The sequence below is a fragment of the Rhamphochromis longiceps genome, linkage group LG4, assembly GCF_057381845.1.
Source record: "Rhamphochromis longiceps isolate RC_006_pf linkage group LG4, R_longiceps_female_GT1.1, whole genome shotgun sequence".
Taxonomy (NCBI): Eukaryota; Metazoa; Chordata; class Actinopteri; order Cichliformes; family Cichlidae; genus Rhamphochromis; species Rhamphochromis longiceps.
The window spans coordinates 29,083,522-29,108,202 of NC_140560.1; the positions used below are offsets into that span (position 1 = coordinate 29,083,522).

General features: G+C 41.6%; 1 protein-coding gene across 1 annotated transcript; it reads right to left on the bottom strand.

Annotated features, from left to right (window-relative positions):
• Positions 1 to 577: 577 nt before the first annotated feature.
• Positions 578 to 16,569, bottom strand: galr2b (galanin receptor 2b). Its single transcript, XM_085405252.1, has 3 exons — positions 16,463 to 16,569; positions 9,141 to 9,523; positions 578 to 2,488 (listed from the first exon to the last, which is right to left on the bottom strand). The coding sequence occupies exons 2-3, from the start codon at positions 9,512 to 9,514 to the stop codon at positions 1,723 to 1,725; spliced, it is 1,140 nt and encodes a 379-aa protein (XP_085261378.1). The 5' UTR covers positions 9,515 to 9,523; positions 16,463 to 16,569; the 3' UTR covers positions 578 to 1,722.
• Positions 16,570 to 24,681: the final 8,112 nt, after the last annotated feature.

The following is a 24,681-nucleotide window of genomic DNA, read 5'->3' on the forward strand; positions in this document are numbered from 1 at the left end:
TATTCAACACAAACAGTTTAAAGCTACAGTGAGTGTTGCAAAAGCAGAATTTTTTTTTCTGCTTTTGCATTGGAGAAATAAGAAAGAATTCTATTTACCTCAAGTGTTAAACAGAGCTCCTTATGTAGTATAAAATAAGCAAAGACAGATGGCACTGACCTAGCATTTTTGTTGGTGGCAGGAGAAACCAGAGTACCTTGATAAAAAAAAAATACGAAGATGCAAACTCCACACAGGTTTGAACCCAGGACTCTCTTTCTGTGAGACAATAGATCTAACCACTGTTCCACCGTGTGCGAGGTAACCTCCTGGAGCTTATTTTGCTACAACAAATAACCTCAGTACAGTTTCACAGCAGAAAATAGTTTATTTGTTTTTAGGTGTGATACACATTGTTTTAAATCACTTTGATAGATATTTATTTAAATATATTTTCTTAAAATGTACAACAGAGATATACTTAAGTAAGCTGTATACCATAGGATGGGATGGGAAAGTATTACAGCAACACAAAATAGGGACACCCTGTGGGTGTGCTTTCATTTGGAAAAATAAAGCAAATGTATGATAACCAGTTCACAGTTTTTTAAATACACAAATAAAATACACTTAATACATACATTTTAAAATACATAAATCTCAATATATAAGTATGCCTTTTGAGAAACATATTTATTTAAATATAGCATTTCACACCAAACATGCCATGAATTTGTTAATCACAAAATACAATTATAGCAATAAACTATGCCCAGTTTTTTTTTTAAAGATTTCTACCAACAACTGCTTGGTATCAAATTTTGCTGACACCAAACATGTTATTTTTACTTAACATGTACCACCTGTCAATATCTTCAAAAGACAGAACAGCATCTTCATGCAAAAATACAAAACAATGAATCCAAATAACATTCTGCTCCACTTATGGAGCCCTAATGACTTGGAGGTTGAAGTAGGTCAAAATGTTGTATATAGTGCAGCTAAAATTGAGCTAATGCCGGATAAATGCCATATTAGGGCTCGAAGCACCTGAACACGAAATCTACAGTTGAACATGGTGTTGGAAATGCTAATGAATCCCATAAGATGGTCTTTATATGGAGGAGGAGCACTGCTTTGCTGTGCATTGCCATATTTCTGACTTTGATGCCTGAGCTCTAGAGGGACCCCAATCCTCCATGAAAAAGCTTGTTTGAAGTCAGAAAAGTAGCATATAGTGCTGACTCACATGAAATTCCCTCCCCAGTTGCCAACGTATTAATATTTTTTTTTGGGATCAGGTGAAGCATACCATAACATTATAGGACAGGTTCTGTGTTGGTCCTAGAAAGTGTTAGGACAATATGAAGTCTCAAACATTGTGACAAATGACAATATGAGGTAAAGTGCAAACCATGATTAAGGCAAATAGTGAAGACAGGGGAAAGTGAGAACATTTCTCATTTAGCTTAACAATAAACATTTCTAACTTTCTAAGTAACAGGAAGTTGTTTTGGGATATAAAATATATGTTTAGGTAAGTGATAAAACAAATACATTTCTGTAGTGGACTAGCTTTATGCTCCTTAATATCTTGTCTCTCCAAATATGAACAAATCCCTGTTCATCTTTTTTGCCATCAAAAATATGAATATATGAATAGTAAATTTTTAAACATTAGCTTCAACGTCTTTCACAAAAGGCAATCTGTGCTGAGCCAATTTAGCCAATCTGAACCAGTTGTCAAGTCTGCTGCTGCTGAAAGGGCAAATTCAGGGACACGGTGGCTTCTCTTGGCTCTGCGACTGGCCTGTTGATCATTTCACATTCATTCTGTCGCACGTTCTCCTCGTTCATCTGTGACACCTCCGTAGAGCCGGCTTCAAACCCAGGCACAGTGTTGGCTACATGAACCACGTGAACCTTATTTCTCCCATGCTTACTGAGGATGCAGCTGAACACCTTCTTGAAACCTTTGCGAAAGTGTTTGGAGACCAGAGCGTACACGATGGGATTGACACAAGAGTTGGCGTAGGCCATGCAGTGAGAGAGAAGCCTGAAGGCATATGTGGTCTGATTAAATGGGAAATCTCCATACAGGTAACACAAGATCACCACGTGGTACGGCAGCCAGCATATACAGAAAAGTACAGTGACGATGATGATCATTTTGGTGACTTTGCGTTTAGCCCTCTTGGATTCTGACATGCCGTCCAGAGGGTCAACAGCCGTCCACAGGTACTTGATAGTTCGAGTGTACGAGAGGCTCACAATGAGCACAGGGATGACATAGCCAAACAGGAAGGTGCACGTATCCAGCACCTTACGATTCTGCTCCTCCCAGCCGGGGATACACACAGTGCTGTTGGCATAATCAATCAGGTCATAGTAGCTGAGATATGGACCCGCAAAGACCAGGGAAAGACCCCAGATAACTACCATGGCAACCACAGCATTACAAGGGGTTCTTAGCTCCCTGGAGCGCAGAGGATAGCGAATAGCCAGATACCTATAAAGACAAGAAAATAACATGTTTGAGCTGTAATCTAGACTGCAAAATACAGAAAAATGGGGACAGCAGGTTAAAAACTTTAGTAATTAAGTCTGAATTTATAACTGTATAAGTTAAAAAGTAGAAAGTGAAAGATTACTTGTGACTGCATATCTTTAGTCTATATAGCTGTAATGTACTTTAAATGTTTTAACTGTAATAATACAAGAACAATACAAAACAGTCAACATATCAAAAGCACTTAAGGGAGAAAAACAGCTCACATGAGTGTGTGATTATGTTGCATATGTGTCCTAAATTCTTGTATATACTCATGGATAATATAACTGACAACAATGCATTACATTTAATTAGATTTACATTCTGTAATATTTATTCTTAATTTGCAAAATAACCAATAACCAAAGCTGTAAAACCAATTTTGTGGAATAAAAGGTGAAATATCTGCTAGAGCTTCAAGAAGCTGAAATCAATGACTTGTCATTTTATCATTGTCTTGACCTATAAAAGTCACTTGAAAGCAACAGTTTCCTCAAAGAATAATTTCAAAGGCAACAAAATAATGGAATTTTATTGCACACAGTCACATGTGATTGTTCAAACACAATTTTCCCTAGTGTGATTGTACTATAAATCCAGAGATTTATAGTAAAGATACCAGCTTTTTGGCATATTTTCCAATACAGCACTAAAAAAATTAAAGAAACACTTTGAAAATAAATCAGATCTCAATTGGGAACAAAAATGAAATCTACACTAATATGAACTGGATAGTGTATTATGAATGAAAGGATGCCACATTATTTGATCAAAAATCAACCTATAGAGGGCTGAAGACACTGAAAATCACAGAGGATAAAATGATGTGACACATTTATCCATTTTACTGAAACTTCATTGCAGCAACTCAAACAGGTACTTAGTAGCTTGTAAGGCCCACATGTACTTGTATGGATGCATAACAACATTGGGGCGTGCTCCTAAAGAGATAATGCACGGTGTCCTGTGGGATCCTCCTCCCAGATATGGACCAGGACCCTCAGGTGTTCTATTAGATTTATGTCATGCGAGTGTGGGGGCCAGTCAATGATATCAGTTCCTTTATTCTCCGAGAACTGCCTACATACTCTCACCACATGAGGCTGGGCATTGTCACATACCAGGAGGAACCCAGGACACAAACCAGTGCAGTCAGACCATCACTGACCCATCCACAAAATGGTCATGCTGAACAATGTTACAGGGAGCATAACGTTCTCCATGACTTCCTTCATGTATGTCCCATTTGCTCACCCACCTGCTGTGGGAAAGGATAGGGTGCCAGTGGTGGACTTGCTAGTTTTGGTATTCTATGGCAAATGCCAACTGGGCTACACAGTTCTGGACAATGAGGAAATCTTAAGTTATTTCTGATTGGTCAGAGAGATTCACTCAAGTGTCCAGCTGAAGGTCATTTTGTAGTGCTCTGGGTGTGCTCATCTTATTCTTACTTGCACAAAGAAGCAGATACCGACCCTCTGATGGCTTAAGGAACTTCTACGGCCCTATCTAATGCTCCTAGAGTAACTGCCTGGAATATCATGCTCTTGTGCTTGACTGTGCTGGGAGACACATCAAACTTTTCAGCAATGGCACATATTAAAGTGCCATCCTGGAGGAGTTGGACTACCTGTGTGATCTCTGTAGGCCCCAGGCATCGCCTCATACCACCAGCAGCAACAGGGACCGCAGCCAAATGTAAAACGAGACTGAAAAAGAGTCAGAAAAGATGTGTAGGGAAAAATGTCCCCTCTAGTGCATCTCTAAGTAATTTCATTGACAACAAAGCACCTGAAATTGATTAACCACCCTCTCTGCTACTTAACCGACCAGATCAGTATCCCAGAATTTTAACTGACTTGATTAAAAAGTGTCTCTTTGATTTTATGAGCAGTGCAGTTGGATCCTTTGAGTAGGTATTATTGTAACAGTAGTGCCACCTATACATTCACAATGAATTCACTCACACTGAAGTTTTGTGGTTGACTGGTAATCATTCACTTACTCCACTGCTGTTTGTTGGTTCTACTGAATAAGACACCTTAGAGACAGTAATATCCAGAGAGAGGGCTTTTAGGCTTTTTCAGTAAGACGAACTTGCATAAATTGTAAAACAGCAGGAATAACAGAAAACATGCTTGGTGCTGTGCTTTTGATTTTACTCAGCAGGTAGGAGATGAAGGCGCAAATCCCACAAGACACTATGATGCTTTCAATAAAAGCTGTCTCTTTCAATAATCTTACAGCATACTGATTATCACATATTATCTCTGCAGTTGGAACCTCATCATTTCTTGGTTGGTTAGCCTTTAAATATTTGGCATATTTAACATGCTGCTTTATGTGTTATATGTTCTCCAAGGGAGTATTTTCACTAAAGAAGTGGACATTGCTAAACATCAGCACTCTGAGAAGATGCAGCAGCAGATCTCAGAGAATGACTCGGCCTCTGTGTGGAAAGGTTTTAGGAATATCACCAACTACAAGCCTAAAACCCCCCACTCCACTGACGACTTGCTCTTGGCCAACACCCTTAACGACTTTTACTGCCGTTTTGACGAGCCATCAGGCAGCCTTCACACCTCCAACGGCCCCAACAATAGAGACACTTTGGACACTCATTCCCCCACCTCTCCCCCCTCCATAGAGCCATCACCACCTTCAATCACTTCACCTGCAACACCCCCCTCCTCACCCCACACAAAAGAGGATTTCACACCACCTCCTCCCACCACAACTCTTCATATTCATGAAGCAGATGTGAGGAAGCAGTTTAAGAGTCTGAATGCTCGAAAAGCTCCCGGCCCAGACGGTGTGTCTCCTGCCACCCTCAGACACTGTGCAAACGAGCTGGCCCCAGTGTTTTCTGGCATTTTCAACTCCTCACTGCAGGCATGCCATGTGCCTGCCTGCTTCAAGTCCTCCACCATAATCCCTGTCCCCAAGAAACCTAGGATCACTGGACTAAATGACTACAGACCCGTGGCTCTGACATCTGTGGTCATGAAGTCATTTGAGCGCCTAGTTCTCTCCCATCTCAAGACCCTCACGGCCCCCCTCCTGGACCCCCTGCAGTTTGCATACAGAGCCAACAGGTCTGTAGATGACGCCATCAACATGGCCCTACACTTCATCCTGCAGCATCTGGACTCCCCAGGAACCTACGCCAGGATCCTGTTTGTGGACTTCAGCTCTGCCTTCAACACCATCCTTCCAGACCATCTCCGAGGCAAGCTTTCCCAGATGAATGTGCCTGATCCCATCTGCCGGTGGATCACTGACTTCCTGACGGACAGGAAGCAGCATGTGAGGCTGGGAAAGAATGTCTCGGACTCCCGGACCATCAGCACCGGCTCCCCTCAGGGCTGTGTTCTTTCTCCTCTGCTCTTCTCCCTGTACACCAACTGCTGCACCTCCACCCACCAGTCTGTCAAGCTAATCAAGTTTGCAGATGACACCACCGTTATCGGACTCATCTCGGACGGGGATGAGTCTGCCTACAGGAGGGAGGTTGAACGTCTGGTGTCCTGGTGCAGCCACAACAACCTGGTGCTGAATGCCCAGAAGACAGTGGAGATTATTGTGGACTTCAGGAAGCACACAGCTCCACTCCCCCCCATCATCCTGACTGACACCCCCATCACCTCTGTGGACTCGTTCCGCTTCCTGGGTACCACCATCACCCAGGACCTGAAGTGGGAGCCCACCATCACTTCCGTCATTAAGAAAGCCCAGCAGAGGATGTACTTCCTGAGGCAGCTGAAGAAATTCAACCTGCCAACACGGACGATGATGCAATTCTACACTGCAATCATCGAGTCCATCCTCACCTCCTCCATCACCGTGTGGTACGCTGGAGCCACTATCAGGGACAAACAGAGACTGCAGCGTGTTGTGCGCTCTGCTGAGAAGGTGATTGGCTGCAGACTCCCATCTCTGCAGGACCTGTACACCTCCAGGACACTGCGGCGTACAGCTCGGATCTCAGCTGACCCTTCTCACCCTGGACACAGTCTGTTTGACCTGCTCCCCTCAGGCAGGAGGCTCCGGTCCATTCGCACCAGAACCTCTCGCCATAAGAACAGTTTCTTCCCCTCTGCTGTCGGACACATGAACAATAACCGTATGACTGTTCCCACCACTAACACATGACCCTACGCTGTGTTCACTGCATCATTCCATGTTTGGCACTGATCACCACCTGCACTCATGTATATATCATGTATATATCTATCCACTTAGCACTTTTAATTCTTATTCTTATTTTTATATTTTTATGACAGTATGTTTGCACTGAAGCACCACAGCAATTTCCTAATGTTGTAAACCTGCTCAACATTTGGCAATAAAACCCTTTCTGATTCTGATTCTGATTTTGCCAAAGGCAGGAATTCTCAGAAAACAAAATGTCCATGTCCTTTGTAGGACACTTCAGAAAAGCCCAGTAGAAACTGAGAAAACAGCCTTTCTGGTTTTTGAAAGCTCAGTGAATTGGGGCCACGGTGTTTTACATTAAATTCAAAAAGCAGTCACTTTGAACCTGCTGGTAACTTGATACCTCAGTGGTTTTGAAAACTACAAGTATTCAGACATTACTCTTTAGTTAAATTGAATTATCTTTATAAGGATTAATATAAAACAAATGGGTCTGTTTATGCGCTCATGGCAGAAATGAACTCTTTATGTATCCAAATAATGTTTTACTAAATTTAAACAGAAACAACATTTATGAATGATTCATCTGTGAGCCTTTTTTAATACATAATTCTGCACCATAAAATCAGAGAATACATATTATCTGCCTGCAGATAGCACATTCAGCAGCAAGTCATCCCTTTACACCGTTTTGTCTGTGTGTGTGTGTCAGTGCTGCTATTCCCCCAGGCTTATCTGTGGCTTAATTTCTGCTGGGGATTCTTGGTGTAAACTGTAACAGTTAGCTTTTTCTATGCGATGTTGCTGTTTTTGTTTTGTTTTTCCTTAATAATCAGTGAAAGACAAAGGAAGAAGACAGGACATGTTCATTACCCTCCCGACTCAGGTGTTACTGTTCTTTTCCACACTGAGGGGGAAATGACTATTGAATCCTCTGGAGTGTAAACACAGCCAGTGTGAACAGAGGGGTCTGCTGGAGAGGGCAGCTGCACACTTACAGCTCATATTGACTGATTATTGCTGCCCAACAGCTATAATAATGGCTTACGGCTTATTCTCCGAGGGATATAATTTTTAGCTTCTGGAGTCCATGTTTAAACTCCAGATGCGAAAAATGCATTTGTGACCAATTAAATGTGTAATATTTCGCAGACATTGCGGGAGAGTAAACAAAATAAAGCACAACAAAAAAATTAACAGCGTGACCATGCAAATAAAAGCTTTCTCAATGCTTTCCTTAGGGAGTTTTGAAGGCTTATTGTATGTCCTAGAAATGAAAAACAATGGATTCAGTCGTTCAGTTTTTCCCAAAATCTTGGCAGATTGATGTATTTTTTTCTTCCTTTATTTAAAACTATATTTGTTGTCATATTTGCAATGTGGCAGGTGGAATATCACATTTTTCATCATTTACACAGGCATTTTTCATCCCACCTTTAAACTAAATTTGTATTTGAGCCCAGATATTTGTGCCCTCAATATCCTTCTCATTTCCTCTCTTTAATAAATTTATGTCCTTGCATTAAATAATTTCCTTACATTAATAATCCATGCCCTTGCTTGTTTTTCTCTTCTCCTTTCTCTTAGATATAAGACGCTAGAAAGCACTGGCAATACACATTGGCATCAAAGACACTGAATGTCTTAGATGTTAGAGAAAGAACATGTCGGCTTTTAACATGTTTTGTGCAATATCCAAATGCCTACATTTAGAGTTTAACAATAAAGGACAGACTGTGAGAGACACAGCTATAGCTGTTGATTTGATGGAAGTAATTTCTGTGTACAACAAGCTTGAGGCTAATATTTTCTAGATTAAAGAGAAATATGTGAGTGTGTGATTAATTAGGTTTATTTTAATTTCAGATCCATTTTTTTGTGTTAAAAAGTATGTGCCACCTGAGTTCCCTGAAAATTTATGTTGACACCAAGAAAATGACCAACAGCTACTCATAGTTTGATTAATAGAATATTAGTAATGAATAATATCATTTTGGGTGATATATCCAAGCACAAACATAGAGACAAAGAAATACAGCAAATGCTTAAATTGCTGTGGCTCAGACTTCGGTGGTAGATCTGCTAAATGAAACGTAGGTGGTTCGATTGTGTTTTCTTTTTCTTGTTAGCCAAAATGATCGTCCTGTTTAATAAAACAGAGTATTGCAAGGCATGTTGCTAACCAAGCTAGCTAGTCTTAGCTAGCCTTAGCTGATAGAAAAATAAGCGCAATAACAACGAAGTGGCAATAGCCAACATAGCAAACTTCACTTCAAAATGTTATCCACAAATGGGAGATGTTATATATAGGCTATGCATTTATCAAGCAAATAGAACAAATATGATTGATTTCAGATTCTTAAATATGATAATTTGCTAATTTTTCTGTTCTTTGTGGGTGCAATTTGCTTTAGATGTTCGGTATTTCAGCAAAACAAGTATTTTGAAGCAATACCTGTCAACAGACACGGTGGCCAATGTGAAGCTGCTGGCGTACATGGTAAGGTTGATAAAGAAGTGGACGACTTTGCACATGAAGGAACCGAATACCCATCCCTCCAGAGAGTAGATGGTAGCTTGGAAAGGAACGCAAAAGATGATGAAGAAGAAGTCAGCCACGCTCAAGTTGAGTATGAACAGATTGGTCGTGTTGTACGCGACCTGTCCGCTTCGCAGCAGTACAGCGAGCACCAAACTGTTGCCAATGGTGCCGAGCAGGAATATGAGAGAGAAGACCACTGACACAATCACACTGGTGGGGTTCAGTTGATAGCTTTCAGATACATTGGCCTGCCCTCCCGGCCAGGTGAAATCCTCAAAGTCTGACATTGTGCAGGTCTGGAATGAGAGAAGAAAGGAGACAAATGTTAGACACCACTATCTTGGTGGTTTTAGAGTCACTTCTGTGTACGTCTTAAATCCCATTAACTGATAACACTGTTGTCCGAGCCAAACCCTTTCTTATCGGCTTATGCACTGGTGGTCGATGTTGACAATATGATGAAGAGGTAGTTTCTTGACAAGTTATTTACAACTTTTCAGAGTATGCAAAAAAAGGCTGCATGCACCAGAGGATTTTTTCATCCAAATAATCCCTAGTTGGCTCATGTTACATGTATTAATGAGACAACAATGAAAGGCTGCTTTTAATTGGATGATGTTTTTGACAGATGTACTGGGAATATTTTGAGTGTTTAATTGCAAGAAATTTTGCTTTTAAATGTTACAGGATGAATTTCAGTGGTATTGCTTATTTTATTCCCTTTATCACAGCATTAAGTATTTTTATTAATCTTTCTAGGCTTATTCATGTATGGGAGACTTGCAGTTAACAGTTTGCTGCTGTTTAATCATACATCACAGCTGCTGGTTTTGAATATGAAGCAGGTGGTTTTCAGTTTAGTGGATCAATCCATTAACAGGTGCTGATTGAGTAATTCTCCTTTGTAATTCAAGGAATTTTTGCAATGCTCACCGGCAAAATCACTCTGTGAAAATCAGAAGACCAGAAGCTCATCTCTGCTTGAGGGGATTTGCTCTCAGGAAGATTACATCAGAAGGGATCATCTGTTCATGATGACAAATGGTGAGCAGAGTTTTTTTTTTTTCTTTGTGTTTCTTTCAGTTTTTGACCAGCAACAATATCATATTAGAGCTTGTGATGTGCTGCAGTTTCATAAAGTGATGTCTCCAGTGAAATCAGGGTGCACTTTCGGCCATTTTTGGTAAATTGTTTTGTGACAAGTGGCGCAAAATAAGGACTTGAAAGTAAAGAAGTGCTCTTAATTGTGACTTAGTGAGACATACATGAGGTAGTCTCCAAATGTTTTATTCAAGCCCTTTTATTTGTCTGATTTCAGCTAGATAAAAATGTTTAATCAGCTGTTTTTAATTATTATTATTCCCAGCTGTCATTTAATAATACTATTAGCTTCTGGTTGTCATTAAAAAGAATGCTTTAAAAGCATCAACATCAGCTCTTCTCTGACAGCATGGTGGGAGTTTCTAAAATTGACGGCGTCTTCATTAATCCCATGCAAACGTACACCTATCTGGAACAACCCTGACATATTACAAAACAATAATATGATAAACTTTTCAGATTGGAGTGATAAAGGAATCAAATATTTAGAACATATACTAGAAGGAACAGAATTTATTTCATTTGACGGACTAGTTACACAATATGGGATCAACAAGAAAAGATTTTTAGAATATCAACAAATTAAATCCATAGTAAAAAAGAAATTTAAACCGGGTCAAGTTGAACTACAAACACCACCAAGTGTGGTTCAATTTCTTACTCTTAAACCCCCCAAATTACTATCCAAAATATACAGAATGCTTTCTAAAACAGATGAATCAATATCACTTCCTATTGCAAAATGGGAAGCGGATTTATCAGTTAACTTAGACCTAAACTTCTGGTCTCAGATTTGCTTAAAAACCTTTCATCTAATTAGAAATCCCAGTCTTCAATTAATTCAATACAAAATATTACATAGAGTGCACTATACAGGTCATCGGATGTTCAAGATGGGCTTTACGTCTACCAACAACTGCTCACACTGCCAAACCAATTCACCGGACAATTATATCCACACTCTTTGGTTCTGTCCACCAGTTCAGAAGTTTTGGCGCGAGATATGTGAAGACTTATCGAAGTGTCTGAAATGTAACATTCCAACTTCCCCCTTAGTGTGTTTGTTGGGCAGCTTAGATAATGTCACTTCAGAAAAGAATATCGCCCATATGGTTTTCACTGCCCTATGCATAGCCAAGAAAACAGTCCTCATGAACTGGAAAAATAAAAATAATCTTAATTCTAACCAATATAGAAATTATCTATTAGATTACATTAGTCTTGACACAGCCTCTGCCACCACATCAGATCAATTGCTCTGGGCTCCTTTGATCAGCTCCATCACCTAGTGGGGGTGGGGGGTCATAGTTTGGTCCCGCCTTCACTGTTGTGATTGGTGTGGGGGTAGGGACAGGCTTAGGGCGTCGGGGGGGTTCCCCGGAGGCATCTTCCTTGGGGGGCTCAACCCGGGGTAGCGGTCATGTCCGGTTAGGGGCTCTGTTGGCTCTCCGGTGACTGTTTCCTCGCGGCTGCGTGCAGCGGGGCTAGGGGAGGGTCTGTGCTGACGGACGTGGGTTACTGACCTGGTAGCCTGGCTGCCCCTGGGTGGGTCCGGGATGGGCGTGAGGTTCTGGGGGCGCTCCGTCTCTGGGCTGGGACCCGGACCGGGCCTCGGGGGCTTGGGTCCTGGTTGGTGTGTTGCCGGGGTTGTGGGCGGGTGGGTGCATGGGGGCCCAGCCCTGGAGCAGGGTGCCGCCGGTGCGTCGAGCCACCTGGGGGGCTCTTCAACTGGTGGGGGAGATTGTCACATCTTGCAGGAGCTTTCCTCTCCTCAGGAGCTGCCTCTGCAGGAGGGGGAGATACAGGAGAGGTGGAGGAAGATCTCAGCCTGGGTGTTTATTGTCTTATGTAGTCTGGAAGATGAGTGGATGGTGGGGTGGGTGCAGTTTTCTCTGTGGTGGGGTTGGGTGGACTGTCCCGGGCTCTGTGGGGCCGGGCGGCGCTGCTGCACTGGGCCCGGTCTGGATGGGCCTGGGCCCCCTTTCCCTGGCGGGTCGCGGAGTATGGGGGTGCCTACTGGGGTCAGCGGGGGAGCTGGCCCCAGGGAGGGGTCACCTGCCCCTCCCTTCCTTCCCTCCCCATCTCCAGCTGCCTCCCTCTTCCCGCTCCACCACAACCACCCACACATGCAGGGCCTTGGAGTAGGGGTATGTCACCAGGGTGCAGAGGAGGCTACCCCCCCCCCCCCCCCCTCTGTCCCCTTCTGGCTGCCTCTGCCTCAATTTTATCCCACAACTTAGACATTCACATTACTCACACTCTCATTACACATACATATAGGATCTTGGGGGTGGGCACGATACACGGAGTCCAAAGTACCATCAGGGTGTACACCCCACCCCTGGCATCGTTGCCCACCTCTCAATTTTAAATACACGTAGACATTGAGGGCTAGCAGGAGGGACCATGCGCTTACCTGCTGCTCTCTGGCAGGTAGCTCCAAGCCCTCCTGGGTTTTAAATGCACCTTAGAACACACATGCATCAACATTACAATGAGCGGGTGGAGGGAGGTTCGGAGTCTTCTCTCACCCCCGTTCTCTGCGACCTGCTGGAGCAGGGGGGCTAGGACTAGGAGGAGGAGTTGGCCGTCCGACTGCGGTCTGGAGTGTGGAGCCTTCCTGCTGCTGCGGAGTCGGGGCGGTCTGCCTCCCCCCACCGCAGGGAAAAGGGAAACACCACCTGGGTCTGGGTGCAGTTCCCCCCTCCAGGGGCGGGGGCACCTAGACCCGGTTTGTAGAGTACGCTTGGGGAGTGTGATCGTGTGTACAACGTCTCTTTATGTCTGTCTCCACGTTGGTTGAGTGTGGAGTAAGTGCATATGAGAGCATGAGGGTGGGAATGGATGTTTGTATCTGTGTGAGCCTGTATGTCTGTGTCTATATGTCAGGTTGGGTGTCAGGCGCCACCTCTCTGGGGACATCTCAGGCCCTCCAAGGTTTGGAGGCCTATCTCCCCCTACCACCACTTCCCCTGCCAGTGGCGGACCCCCTCAGACATCGGTGCATTGGTGGTTCTTTGTGTCCGGGGATGGGCGTCCAGGTACACACCTGCTCACTCCTTGGCGGCCGCTTATCGGGGCCTGGAGCCTGGGGCTCGCTCGGGCCACTTTGGAGGTGGGGTGCCCCCGGCCTCTCGGCCTGGGGCTCGGTCACTCAGGCGCAGCTGGCTGCCGGCGGAGCTCACGGGCGCGTCACTGCAACTCCCCCTGGCTTCTGCTCCGCGGCTGCTGGGTGAGCCCTCATCTGGGACTCTCCTCAGCTCTTTCCGGGACAGTGGCGCAGCTGCCCCTCTGTTGGTCTTCCTTGGTCTCTTGTGTTCTGGGGGCCTCTGGATGTCTGGAGTTTTGATCTCCTCCACACCTGCTTCACGCCCTGGAGGACGGGGCTGTGGCCCCCCCACACCCTCTAGCAGATTATTACATGAAGGAACCTTTTAAAAAAACAAAAAACAAGCGCGTCCATGCTCACAGGTGTACACACGGGTGATCACACCCACAAACTACACCCTTTTTGGCTCCTACCTCAAAGCACACTGTGTTCTGTTGATCTTATGTGCTGCACAATAATGTTTAACATTTAGTATTTACTGTCATATTCCCATATATCATTGTGATGTTGTTTATTCTATTACTCTTGTTCTCTTCTGCTTGCTTTCTTTTTTCTTTCTCAGCAGGTGATCCAGGTGATTGATATATGCATTTTTTTTTCTCTGCCCGTTCTGTTGGTTTTTGTCTTTTGCCCTTCTCCCCCGTCCCTCTTCTCAGCTGTTTCTCTTTCCCTCTTTCTTTCTCCCCTTCTTTCCCCCAGTCAAGTCTGTCTCGTATTCAGTAAGTGAAAATAAAATAAACAAAAGGTGAATCAAATGGACCATTACGGCAAGGCTGGGATGGTCAGTTTGGTAAAGTAAATCCGTTGGGCATCTTTCTTTGCCTTTAGACAACAATTCTGATGGCAAAAGAGCCAAACGGGACAGGCCAAAAAAAAAAAAAAAAAAAAAGCTTGCTGAGTACATAAGAGCCTAGAGTTTGCTTTGTGTGCTTTGTCCTTTTGGGCCATAAATATTTAATTCAGAAAATTCTGAGTACCATTATAGGTAGCTGGAAACAAATACACTGCTTCCAGCTATTGGGAATACTAATTTTTCTACTGAGTGAACTTCAAGAAAACACTGACATTGGTTCCTAATAAGACATCACAAAAGAAATCAATGATTTATCATCTTTTAAGGATGGGCTGAAAAAATATTTTAAAAAAGTCAATATTTTCCTTTTAATCGTTTTTTTTTTTTTTTTTTTGTAGAGTATGCCATTCAATTTGAGCAAAATAAAAAACACACATAAAGCCGATATTTTGAACAGATTATTATTTTCTTAACAATTTATTTATTTGATTGTTATGCCCGGCCATGAAAGCGACTAAAGACAGAAAACCATCCACATATTTGTTGACACCCATCTTTGTCTACCAAGCTCAAACTACAAACATCAAAATCAAAAGAAAAGAAGAAGAAAAAACATTTTTAATAATAGATTGCATTTATATAGCACTTTTCAGGGCCCTCAATGCACTTTACAACTCCACTATTCATTCATTCACTGGTGGAGGCAAGCTACAGTTGTAGCCACAGCTGCCCTGGGGCAGACTGACAGAAGCGAGGCTGCCATATTGCGCCATCGGCCCATCACCAGTAGGTGGTAGGTGAAGTGTCTTGCCCAAGGACACAACAACCGAGACTGTCCAAGCCGGGGCTTGAACCGGCAACCTTCCGGTTACAAGATGAACACTCAACTCTTTGAGCCACGATCGCCCTTCCTGAAACTGGAATCGCCCTAAAGAAGGAAAACAGTTGGACTAAATTGAAGCGATGTGAATAAAGGTTGCTCATTATCCTACCTTAATCAATTTTTTTTATGAAAGACGTGGTGAATGATTAATGCTTCGAGTCTGTGGTAGCAGAAAACTGCTTGTAAAAGAAATCACTGAGCTTGGGTGAAATTACAGCATGGACACGTTCTGACTGCAAATGGACAGAGTGGATTTTAATTTGGCAGTCTCCTTATAAATTATGAAGAAATCAATCTTCTGTTTTTTTAAAGAGAGGGAAGCAAAATCAAAATGAAAAAAAAAAATGCTGTTAATGCAGATAATAAATCGTCGTATGTTGTGGCTTACTTTGACTCACTCTCAGCCTTTTTTGCTTTTATGTATCAGTCCTCAGCAAGCTGAAGATTAATTATTGAACATTGCTATTAAACATTCAGCATCCTTTGGGTATTACACTGTACTGCCATCTACATCCACATAATCAAAATTGTGACAGAGCAAAATTAGGAGATATACTGATTACAGTCAGTGGCAAGTAAGTGGAACTTAACGTCGTGAGAGGAGATAAAGTAATATATCCTCATTAACCTTACAAAGAGACAGGAGTATAATATCAGCTGGTTGTTGCTGCAGAGGTATTTTCCTCACAGCTTTGAGTTCATGCCAGGCTTTAACTTTCTCAAGCATGGTGAAGATGAGTCCCCTTCTTTCCCACTAGGAAAGGTAGTTGGGGCTGATATTACATTTCCAACTGCAGAGGGATATCTTGGCTAAGACTCCACTGAGCAGGGAACATGTTTAAGCCTCAGTGGAATCGCAGAAAACAGAGACCCGTATACACGAGTTTGATCGTCTCATAGCAGAGCGTGCAGTACCTAACAGGTTGTGAAATTTACAGACTGTGGTTGAACTGCAGACTGAATTTTCGGTGGAGAAGCAATGAAAATAGCAGAGCTAGAGAAAAAATAGAAGTGCGATGGGGATGTAGGGCAGCCTGAAGCAGACATTGCCAAATGCGGCTTTATTGTGAGTCTAAAAATAATGACCACAGAGAAGACATTGCATCACTGGATTTCACATCATTATCAATAAGAAACAGAGCTCGAATAGAGTATGTCATTTTAAATCTTCATGTCCGGCAAACTTTAAATATCAGCAGAGGGGCTACAACATTGTTGCATCCTATAATCAGGTGATACAAATATGCTGATAAATATAGACCGCAAATGTTCTATACATACGAATGTTTACACTGCATGAACAGCAGAATTAGCATGCAGATCAGGCAGATGCAGTATGATAAACCTACCAGATGGGTGGACAGTATCCAAAGCGTCAGTACTCCTCTCAGATTAGGAATGACACTCCCAGACCCTTTCTGTTGAGATGCTCATACTCTTTGCTGTGAAACCTCTGTTCTACCAATGCACACTGATATCTGCCTCCCGTTGCTGGTATCTTACTCTTTCTCCGCCCCCCCACCCCCACCACTCTTTCTCTGGTGAGGACTCCTCCTCCACATTCACTTTAATGTTCACACTTCACTGCAGAAAAGCATTGCAGAGCCAAGGTATGAAGGCAAGCCGCAGCAACTGGCGGTCTATTCATGCTCACTGTAAAATCAGGGGGATCACTGACAAATAACCACAATAAGTGGCAGTGATAGCCCGTCTCTAAAGACTACTCTGCACCCAAGCCAGCCTGCCCTCAAATGAGGTGCGGGTCTTAGCATTTAGGCTTTACCCTATCTTACAGGTTTGTAGCGAGTTTAGCTGAGGGGGAGAACAATTCAATTTACTCAATTCAAGAGGGAGCAAAGGGAATGCAGTATTGTCAGTGGTGGAAGTTGAATTATTGGGTAAAGTTAGGCCAACATTAGGTTTTGATATTTAAAGGGGTGTAAAGTCAATAGGGAATGCAATCCATTTTACTGAATGGATGCTGCTGTGATGTCACATGACCAGTGTCAGAGACTATTTAACTGCAAGTAATTAAACAGAGTTAAAATTAGTAGTTGTTTGCTGGATGTTGGACTACTACTGTTAAACATGAATTTGTAAAGCTGAATGTGAATATTTCAGGTTTTTTCTAGTTACAAGTTTTAATTTTTGTTATTTTGTAGTAGTTTCACAGAGGTTGTTGCATGTCGTTTTAAAAGTGTCCATTAGATGCAGTGCTTCCTCCTGATGGATATGTACTTACACCCAGCGAATATGGGGAAAATGTACTTATTTATTTTTACTGCACAATAAAAAACAGAATGGTCATTAAATACACATAAATAATACTGCACATGCAACATGTAAAACAAGGAAATTGAGATTTTTCTGTATTATATGTAGTTCTCAGTTTTATGCTGGTATTATGAAGAGAAACATTTGGAAGAGCCCATGTTTACTACTGCATTATATTTGCTTTTAACTGAGAGACTGAGCTTGTGACCTAATCTGTGTTCCAGCTGTTTTGACCAGTAAAACAGTTTGCAGTCTCTCATGTTGTAATGTCTCTTTCAAAATGCCCCAAATGTTTTCGGTGGGTTACAAGTATATCATATTGAAAAAAAGCATGCAGGTATAAAACTGTATTTTTGCACCAACGAGGACAATCCCAACATTCCCGTTATGGTGTGCAGCGTACGCATTGCTGTAAATGGAGAGACTCTTGAGGGATGGCTGTTATGAGGAAAGGCAGCACAGAAACTTTACCAGCAGCACATATCGTTGTGTTCCTCAACTTTCGGTCTTTTACCCATCTACAACCATCTACAACCATCTGTAAAAAACACGGCAAAGACTCTATCATTGTTTGGGACTGCATTCAGCCAGTGCTGTTGGGGAGCTTGTCAGAATTGATCCCTGTTTTCTTTTTTTAGCACAAACTCCCAAACACATGGCAAATGCAGTAAAAGCATACCTAGATAGAAACAAAAATACACAATGGAACATTATCAGTCATGGACTAGCTTCCCCAGCGCTCCAGACCTAAACATTATAGAAGCAATGTGGGATCATCTTGACATAGAACAGAACAAAAACCAGGCAACTTACAAATAATAGCTTTGGATATATTCCTCAGTAAGACTGGAGAATCACTCCTGAAAACCTCTTAAAGAAATTACAACAAAGCTTGTCTAAGAGAGTTCAGGCTGTGTTGAGGAATAAAGGGTGGTCATCCAAAATTATTGACTTGCAAGGTCGTTAGAGTTGTGCAAACTGTTTCAATAAACCTATGTCAAAATTTCCTAGCAAAATATAAGGAAATGAGAGGTGGCTCAAGACTTTTGCATAACACTGTAGTGTTTAGAGATTGTCTGTGTCAGACTTCTGTAGTTCTGCCTAATGTTTTACTGTATGCATTCATAGCCAATAGTAGGTGTAAGTGCTTTCATATCACTATGCATGTTTTATATCAACATTACTAGACAACTGCTAATGGATATCAAAGCAAACAAACAATAAAAACCATAGATAGAATCTGATTCATGTCAGGTATAAAATTAATGCTTTGAGGGCCAGTAAAGGGTCGAGTTGATCTGATTCATTCAAAATGAAACGGGGGACCAGAACGACTCATGCTGCAGGGAACAGGCACTCATGACCAATGTCGCTTATTACTCATGGCGAGTTATGATTCATTTAGTCACAGCCAATACAGTCTGCTAAATAAAAAGCCTCTTAATGACATGTTGTCTGTAATACTACAGAATGAAACATCTGCACATCAATCAAATTTTTTAGTGTTTGTTTACCTGATAAAATAATTTACATTTTATTAATAGCGCTGATTTTTGGGGGGTATTTTTGTTTGTTTGATATTGTGATGTTTTATTGGTTATATTAAGGGTAGATATGGGCTCCTCATGTTTCCTCTTGTTCTTTTTCGCCCGATCAATTGTTCCTCTGGCCACCCATCCATCTATCAAACTGACAAGTGTGCACTCAGCATTACCCACTGCCTCTGCCACCTTTTATAAACAAACCACAGCACATGTCAGAGGGAGTATGGATTACCACTACATGTTACAATGAGGCCAAACAACTTTTATTAACGGGCTGAATTTCACATTGTGTATTTACACACTAATTAAAATGCAAACCCAATTAAACTATTCAAGCTTTTGGGCATTGTCATTCCTACGTCATATTGAGTAGAAAATCAGCAGGATCTGACGTGGGTCTGCCCTCGCTGTGCTGCTTGGAGTGAATCAAATAACATTCAGATTCTATCCCAGGAGCATCAATCTGACACATTTCCACCTCTTCCTGTTCCAAACACAATCTCTGACAGTCTGTTTTCACTGCTGTCAGCCACCATCCATCAAGGAATTACATGAAACCAGGCTGGACCAAACGTCTGGGCACATCATCATTTCTACACCTGTGGATAAAACACACACACACACACACACACACACACACACACACACACACACACACACACACACACACACACACACACACACACACACACACACACACACACACACACACACAAAACTACCTCCAGCTGCATCCATATTTAAGATGACCATCCTATATAAAAAATGAAGGTCAAAAGAACAGCCAGTGAAAACAGCTTAGTTTGGTCAATGTTGGATTGTGCTCTTGGTGTAGCATGGAATAACATTCAGAAATACCTCTAGGTTTTGTTTTATGTGAGTGTTTCCATGGCAACAGCATGGATCTCTATGAAGTGACACACACACGCACAAACCCACCGCCCCCAAAACAGGACGGATTTCCACCTAGAACACGAGGACTAGAGTAGTGTGACATTTTACAAAGTGGTCTACGAGGAAATGCAATGATTTTCTGAATTATTAAAAGTCAGTCTGAGACTAACGATAGCCAGCATTAGACATTTCTTTGTAGAATTCAGCAGCGTTGTAGTAAAAACACAATAACCTTTTTAGCGTTCACCCTTGACAAGCAACTCAAATCAATCAGGACTCGTTCAATTTAAAAACAAGGGGGCGCACCAACTTATTAGTCTTCTGCTGAAGTACAAAAACAAGCGTTCAGTATCGATGTTTTACAGTATAAGTTATTTTGCGCATTGTTTGTATGCTGCTGTGATCCTGCCTCATTAGTCCTTGCTCAGTGGAGAAGATCAATTACAGCAATGGTCTCAGAGGAAATGAGAAGTGCATATAAGGTGAAATGTTAAACTCACATTCACACCTTGACTCTTGATCATTGGAGCGTTTATATTTGCTGGAGCCTGCTTTGCACAGACTGGTGAACCTGAACTGTGTCTGCACTGTGCAACTAACCGAAGCTGGTAATGGAAGAAGCACTTTGATGCAACCAGTATGCAACTTTAAAGACAGAAAACATACAAAATCATACAAAATCCCACAGAAGTCCGGTCAGTTGGAGCACAGGTGATTCCAAAATGTCTCCCGTGACTGATATTTGGTATCATAGGAAGTTCTGCTACACACAGTTTTACTTATTTTTATCACATTATTTGTCATTGTCAATCAACTAGCTCAGAGTTTTTACCAACAGGAAGTAATGAATTGACAGCCAGCTTATTCAAAGCAATTTCAGCACATCAGCCAGGGGGGCTTTACTCAATATGTAATATTTGACAGCAACACATTGAATGAGACTGAACTGGATGATGGTGCAGTGATTTTGTCTTTCTTGTCTCTCTTTGTGCACAACTTTAAACTCTTCTGAAAATGACGCATCATATATAACAAAAGGAAAATCACTATTAAAGGTGAAAAGTGGAAATTTACATTTTGTTCACTGTTGAATTGTTACCAATTACATTTGGGGCCAGTGTTAGCTTGTTCTATGAGCTAGCAAGCTCGGTAGCTAGCAAGTTCTCATTTGTAGCTGAGCTGCTGAACATAAAGAAGCCGGACTGGTGACAAAAATTGGGAAGAAATGTGTTTTAAGCGACTTTGAATGTGGCAGGGTAGATTTCCTATTCTCCTGAGCGTGGTAGAAATATTCTTGCATCACCAGTAAAAGTTGTGTTTTTGCACTTAATATCAACACTGCAGCATGTCCATGGATAGAGCCTGGTCAGTGTTCTGAATGTGGCTTATTTATTAGCAAGTCACAAATATTCAACAATGGCTTTACAGATTACAAGTTTTAGAGTTTTATTACTGTTTACATGGACTACCACCATCTTGGATTGTGAAATTGGGGTTGGTGTGACTGCTCTAACGTTCGATATTGGAAGTCTATCTTGAGGAGAAATTACTGTACTCAGAAATTATGACTTCTGACTTCAAATAAAAAGCATGAATATTCAAGAAACTGCTACTCTACTTGGATTTTCCCACAACCATCTCTAATACCACATGAGTATTGTTGCTGAACATTTACGACCACTATGTATCCATTTTCTGACGACTGCTTTCAGCAAGGTAACACTTCACGTCTTAAAGCTCAAATAATCTCAAACTGGTTTCTTGAATGTGAACATGTTCACTGTGTAAAGTCCTCCACAGTTACGATCATACAATCATACCTGCTATTAATCTCTGTCTCTCTTCCACAGCATTTATCCTGTTTTCCTTCTCTCACCCCAACCGGTCACAGCAGATGGCCCCGCCCCGCCCCTCCCTGAGCCTGTTTCTGCCGGAGGTTTCTTCCTGTTAAAAAGGAGTTTTTCCTTCCCACTGTCATCAAAGTGCTTGCTCATAGGGGGTCATGTGATTGTTAGGTTTCCTCTGAATCTATTATTGTACGATCTACTGTACAATATAAAGCGCACTGAGGTGACTGTTGTTGTGATTTGGCGCTGTATAAATAAAATTGAATTGAATTGAATTACGAGATATTCATTCTGTAGAGCATGTTTGGAATGTGGTGGAGATATAGCTTCATGCCAACAAATCAGCAGCAAATATGTGATGCTAGCATGCCAATATGGACCAAAATAGAATTGGAGCAATGTTTCCAGCATTGCAAAAAACAACAATAAAAAAAAATTACTCTTAGATGTTAAAAAGGAGCACCTTTTCCACTTTCTCCGTTTTGTTTTGATGGTAAAATTTCATATTAATGTAATGCTACCAGCATGGCTTAAGGACTGTCAGTGGTCAGCCTCAGTTGTTCATTAGGCTTTTCATTCTAGCATCATTAACTAAGATGGTGAATATGGTAGCTTGTCAGTATGCCCCATGTTACCATGGGCACTTCATTAATGAGGCCATAGCAGTCTCTGTGGGTTATCAGCCATAATTGATTATTGATAAAATGAGTCTAAGAAAGAGAGGAAATGTAGAGCGCTAGAATGTCGTAGTACATACAGACGGGGAAGCTAGCCACCCAATCATAAGATAAATACATCAAAACACCACACTAATAAAATGTGGCACAGCAAACTATATCACCATCAGGAAATGGCAAACACTCAGCCCACCACTACAGAGAGTGAGAGGCTAGATTAAATCAATTCTGAAATGGCAAATAAAATGGCAAGATAAAAAAAGAGCTGAAATACCTGATAGTATATTAACTCTAAAGTAAGTGGCAGCCTGCACTCGGTAAACAAACAGGACACTGTCACGGATTTGTTGGCAATCATCTCTTTTCAGCTTCACTACAGGAAGAGTTATGGGAGAACCATTAAATCAATACTAATAATAAAAAAATACAACGCCACCTCTAGAGCCACCATACAATAAAAACACTAAAATTAATACAGCGAGTGAAAGGTTTGGCTTTCCGAAGCCACAAGCATACCAAACAATCTCAGCCACGTGAGCTGACTTTATTGTGTCTGTGTCTCTCACCTGATTGGTTATTGTCTCCTGTTTGGTTCTGAGTGTTCCCAGGAGACATTAGCATTTTGCTCAAAGTGCTGGCCAAGCTACAATTTTAGTCCTCTAATAAGCTTATGGAATAAATTACCTTTTACTGTGAAAGTACTTTTGGTACTTTTTAAGTGAACGTCAAACAACACTTGGGCTGTGTAAAGTACATTAAAGAAAACAGTGTGTTGCAGTGAATCCTTTATGTTTGAGCTGTTCAAACACTAGAAGTTGTTTTACCAACTCTGCTGTGTGCTCTGGGACTGTGAGCCAGAGGAATTAGAGATGAGAAAAGAAATTGAAACAGAACAGATTTCCTTTCCGACTGTCCTAATTGCTTGCTTCATGAAAAGACTAATCACGGTGACAAAATGAGGGTAGATTGCAGACTGAAATAATGCAAGGATTGCAGTGCTCCCACAGGTCAGTCCAGGTCTAAGCTACACACTATATATGAATATCCTGTTGTTGTCATAGAAACCGGTACAAATGATGTCTCATCTGTACTTACTGTTTAGTGCAACACATTTGTCTTACTGTGCATCTGGCAGAAGTGTTTGGTTTTTGTTCTTTTTCTGTCAGGCTGTGCTGAAGCTCTGTGAACAGGCTTCTCCTTCAAAGGGACTTTTTTTTTCTTGAGGTCTCTGTAGGTGACAATGTTTGAACTTTTGCCAGGTTTACTTTCTAAAAACTGGCATCTTAAAAAATGATATCGATCCATGTTACATGCTGTGTTCACGCCATGGGGTTCAAACTGACTGTGAAAACAAGCCATTGTTTGACTTACTTGCAACAGGCTAATTGGTCGCATTACAAACAACTAATTTTCACCACTGTGCTGTAAACACATCTACTGTTATTTATTCAAGCATCCAGTTCAGCTTTGATGTGATCCAAACTTAATGTGGTGACACTAAATGACTGTGTGGATTTTGGTGTGATTTAAGAGAGAAGTCAGTAGTGGCTTGTTCCTGCTGCGAGTACAGTTATGAATGATAAAGGATCATTATTTTTTCAATCCAGTAGTCCCAATGATGTTGAACCTTCTGCTCCATGGAGAATCTGACTGATTTAATTGATTAGCAAAGAGAGAAAACATTCATTAGCCTTAGAGACACCACTTCAAACAAAACATCATCAAAACAACAGATGCACATCTCTTGTGATGTCATGATGAAAGGACTGCTGCTACATAATTAAAACACTTGAAGAAGCAAGAACAAACAATGGAAAGCTGATTGAAAAAGAAGACCCAACTTTTGTCACTGGAAAGAAGACCATGAGATAACTCAGATATGGTTTTTGTGATATTACAAAGTGAAACATTTCAATTAGTAATGTCATAGCTAACTCGTGTCCTGCAGTTTTGAGATGTGTCATCAATCCAACACAGCTGATTTAAATAGCTAAATGACCTCCTCAACATGTCTTGAAGTTCTCCAGAGGCCTGGTAATGAACTCATCATTAGATTCAGGTGTGTTGACCCAGGGTGAGATCTAAAACCTGCAGGACACTGGCCCTCGAGGCCTGGAGTTCGAGACCCCTGCATTAGAGTATTAGCATGAGAATTCATTAATGCAAAAACATTTCCTGTTTACCCCAGAAAGGTAGGCATATTGGTCTGTCAATGAAATTAATCTATTTATTTGTTTGTGTTGATTCTGATGTACCATTGTTGAGTTCTCCAGATAAAATGTTTTTAATAACATTGACATCATCTGGTTCTTACCAGTAGGGCTGGGCCATA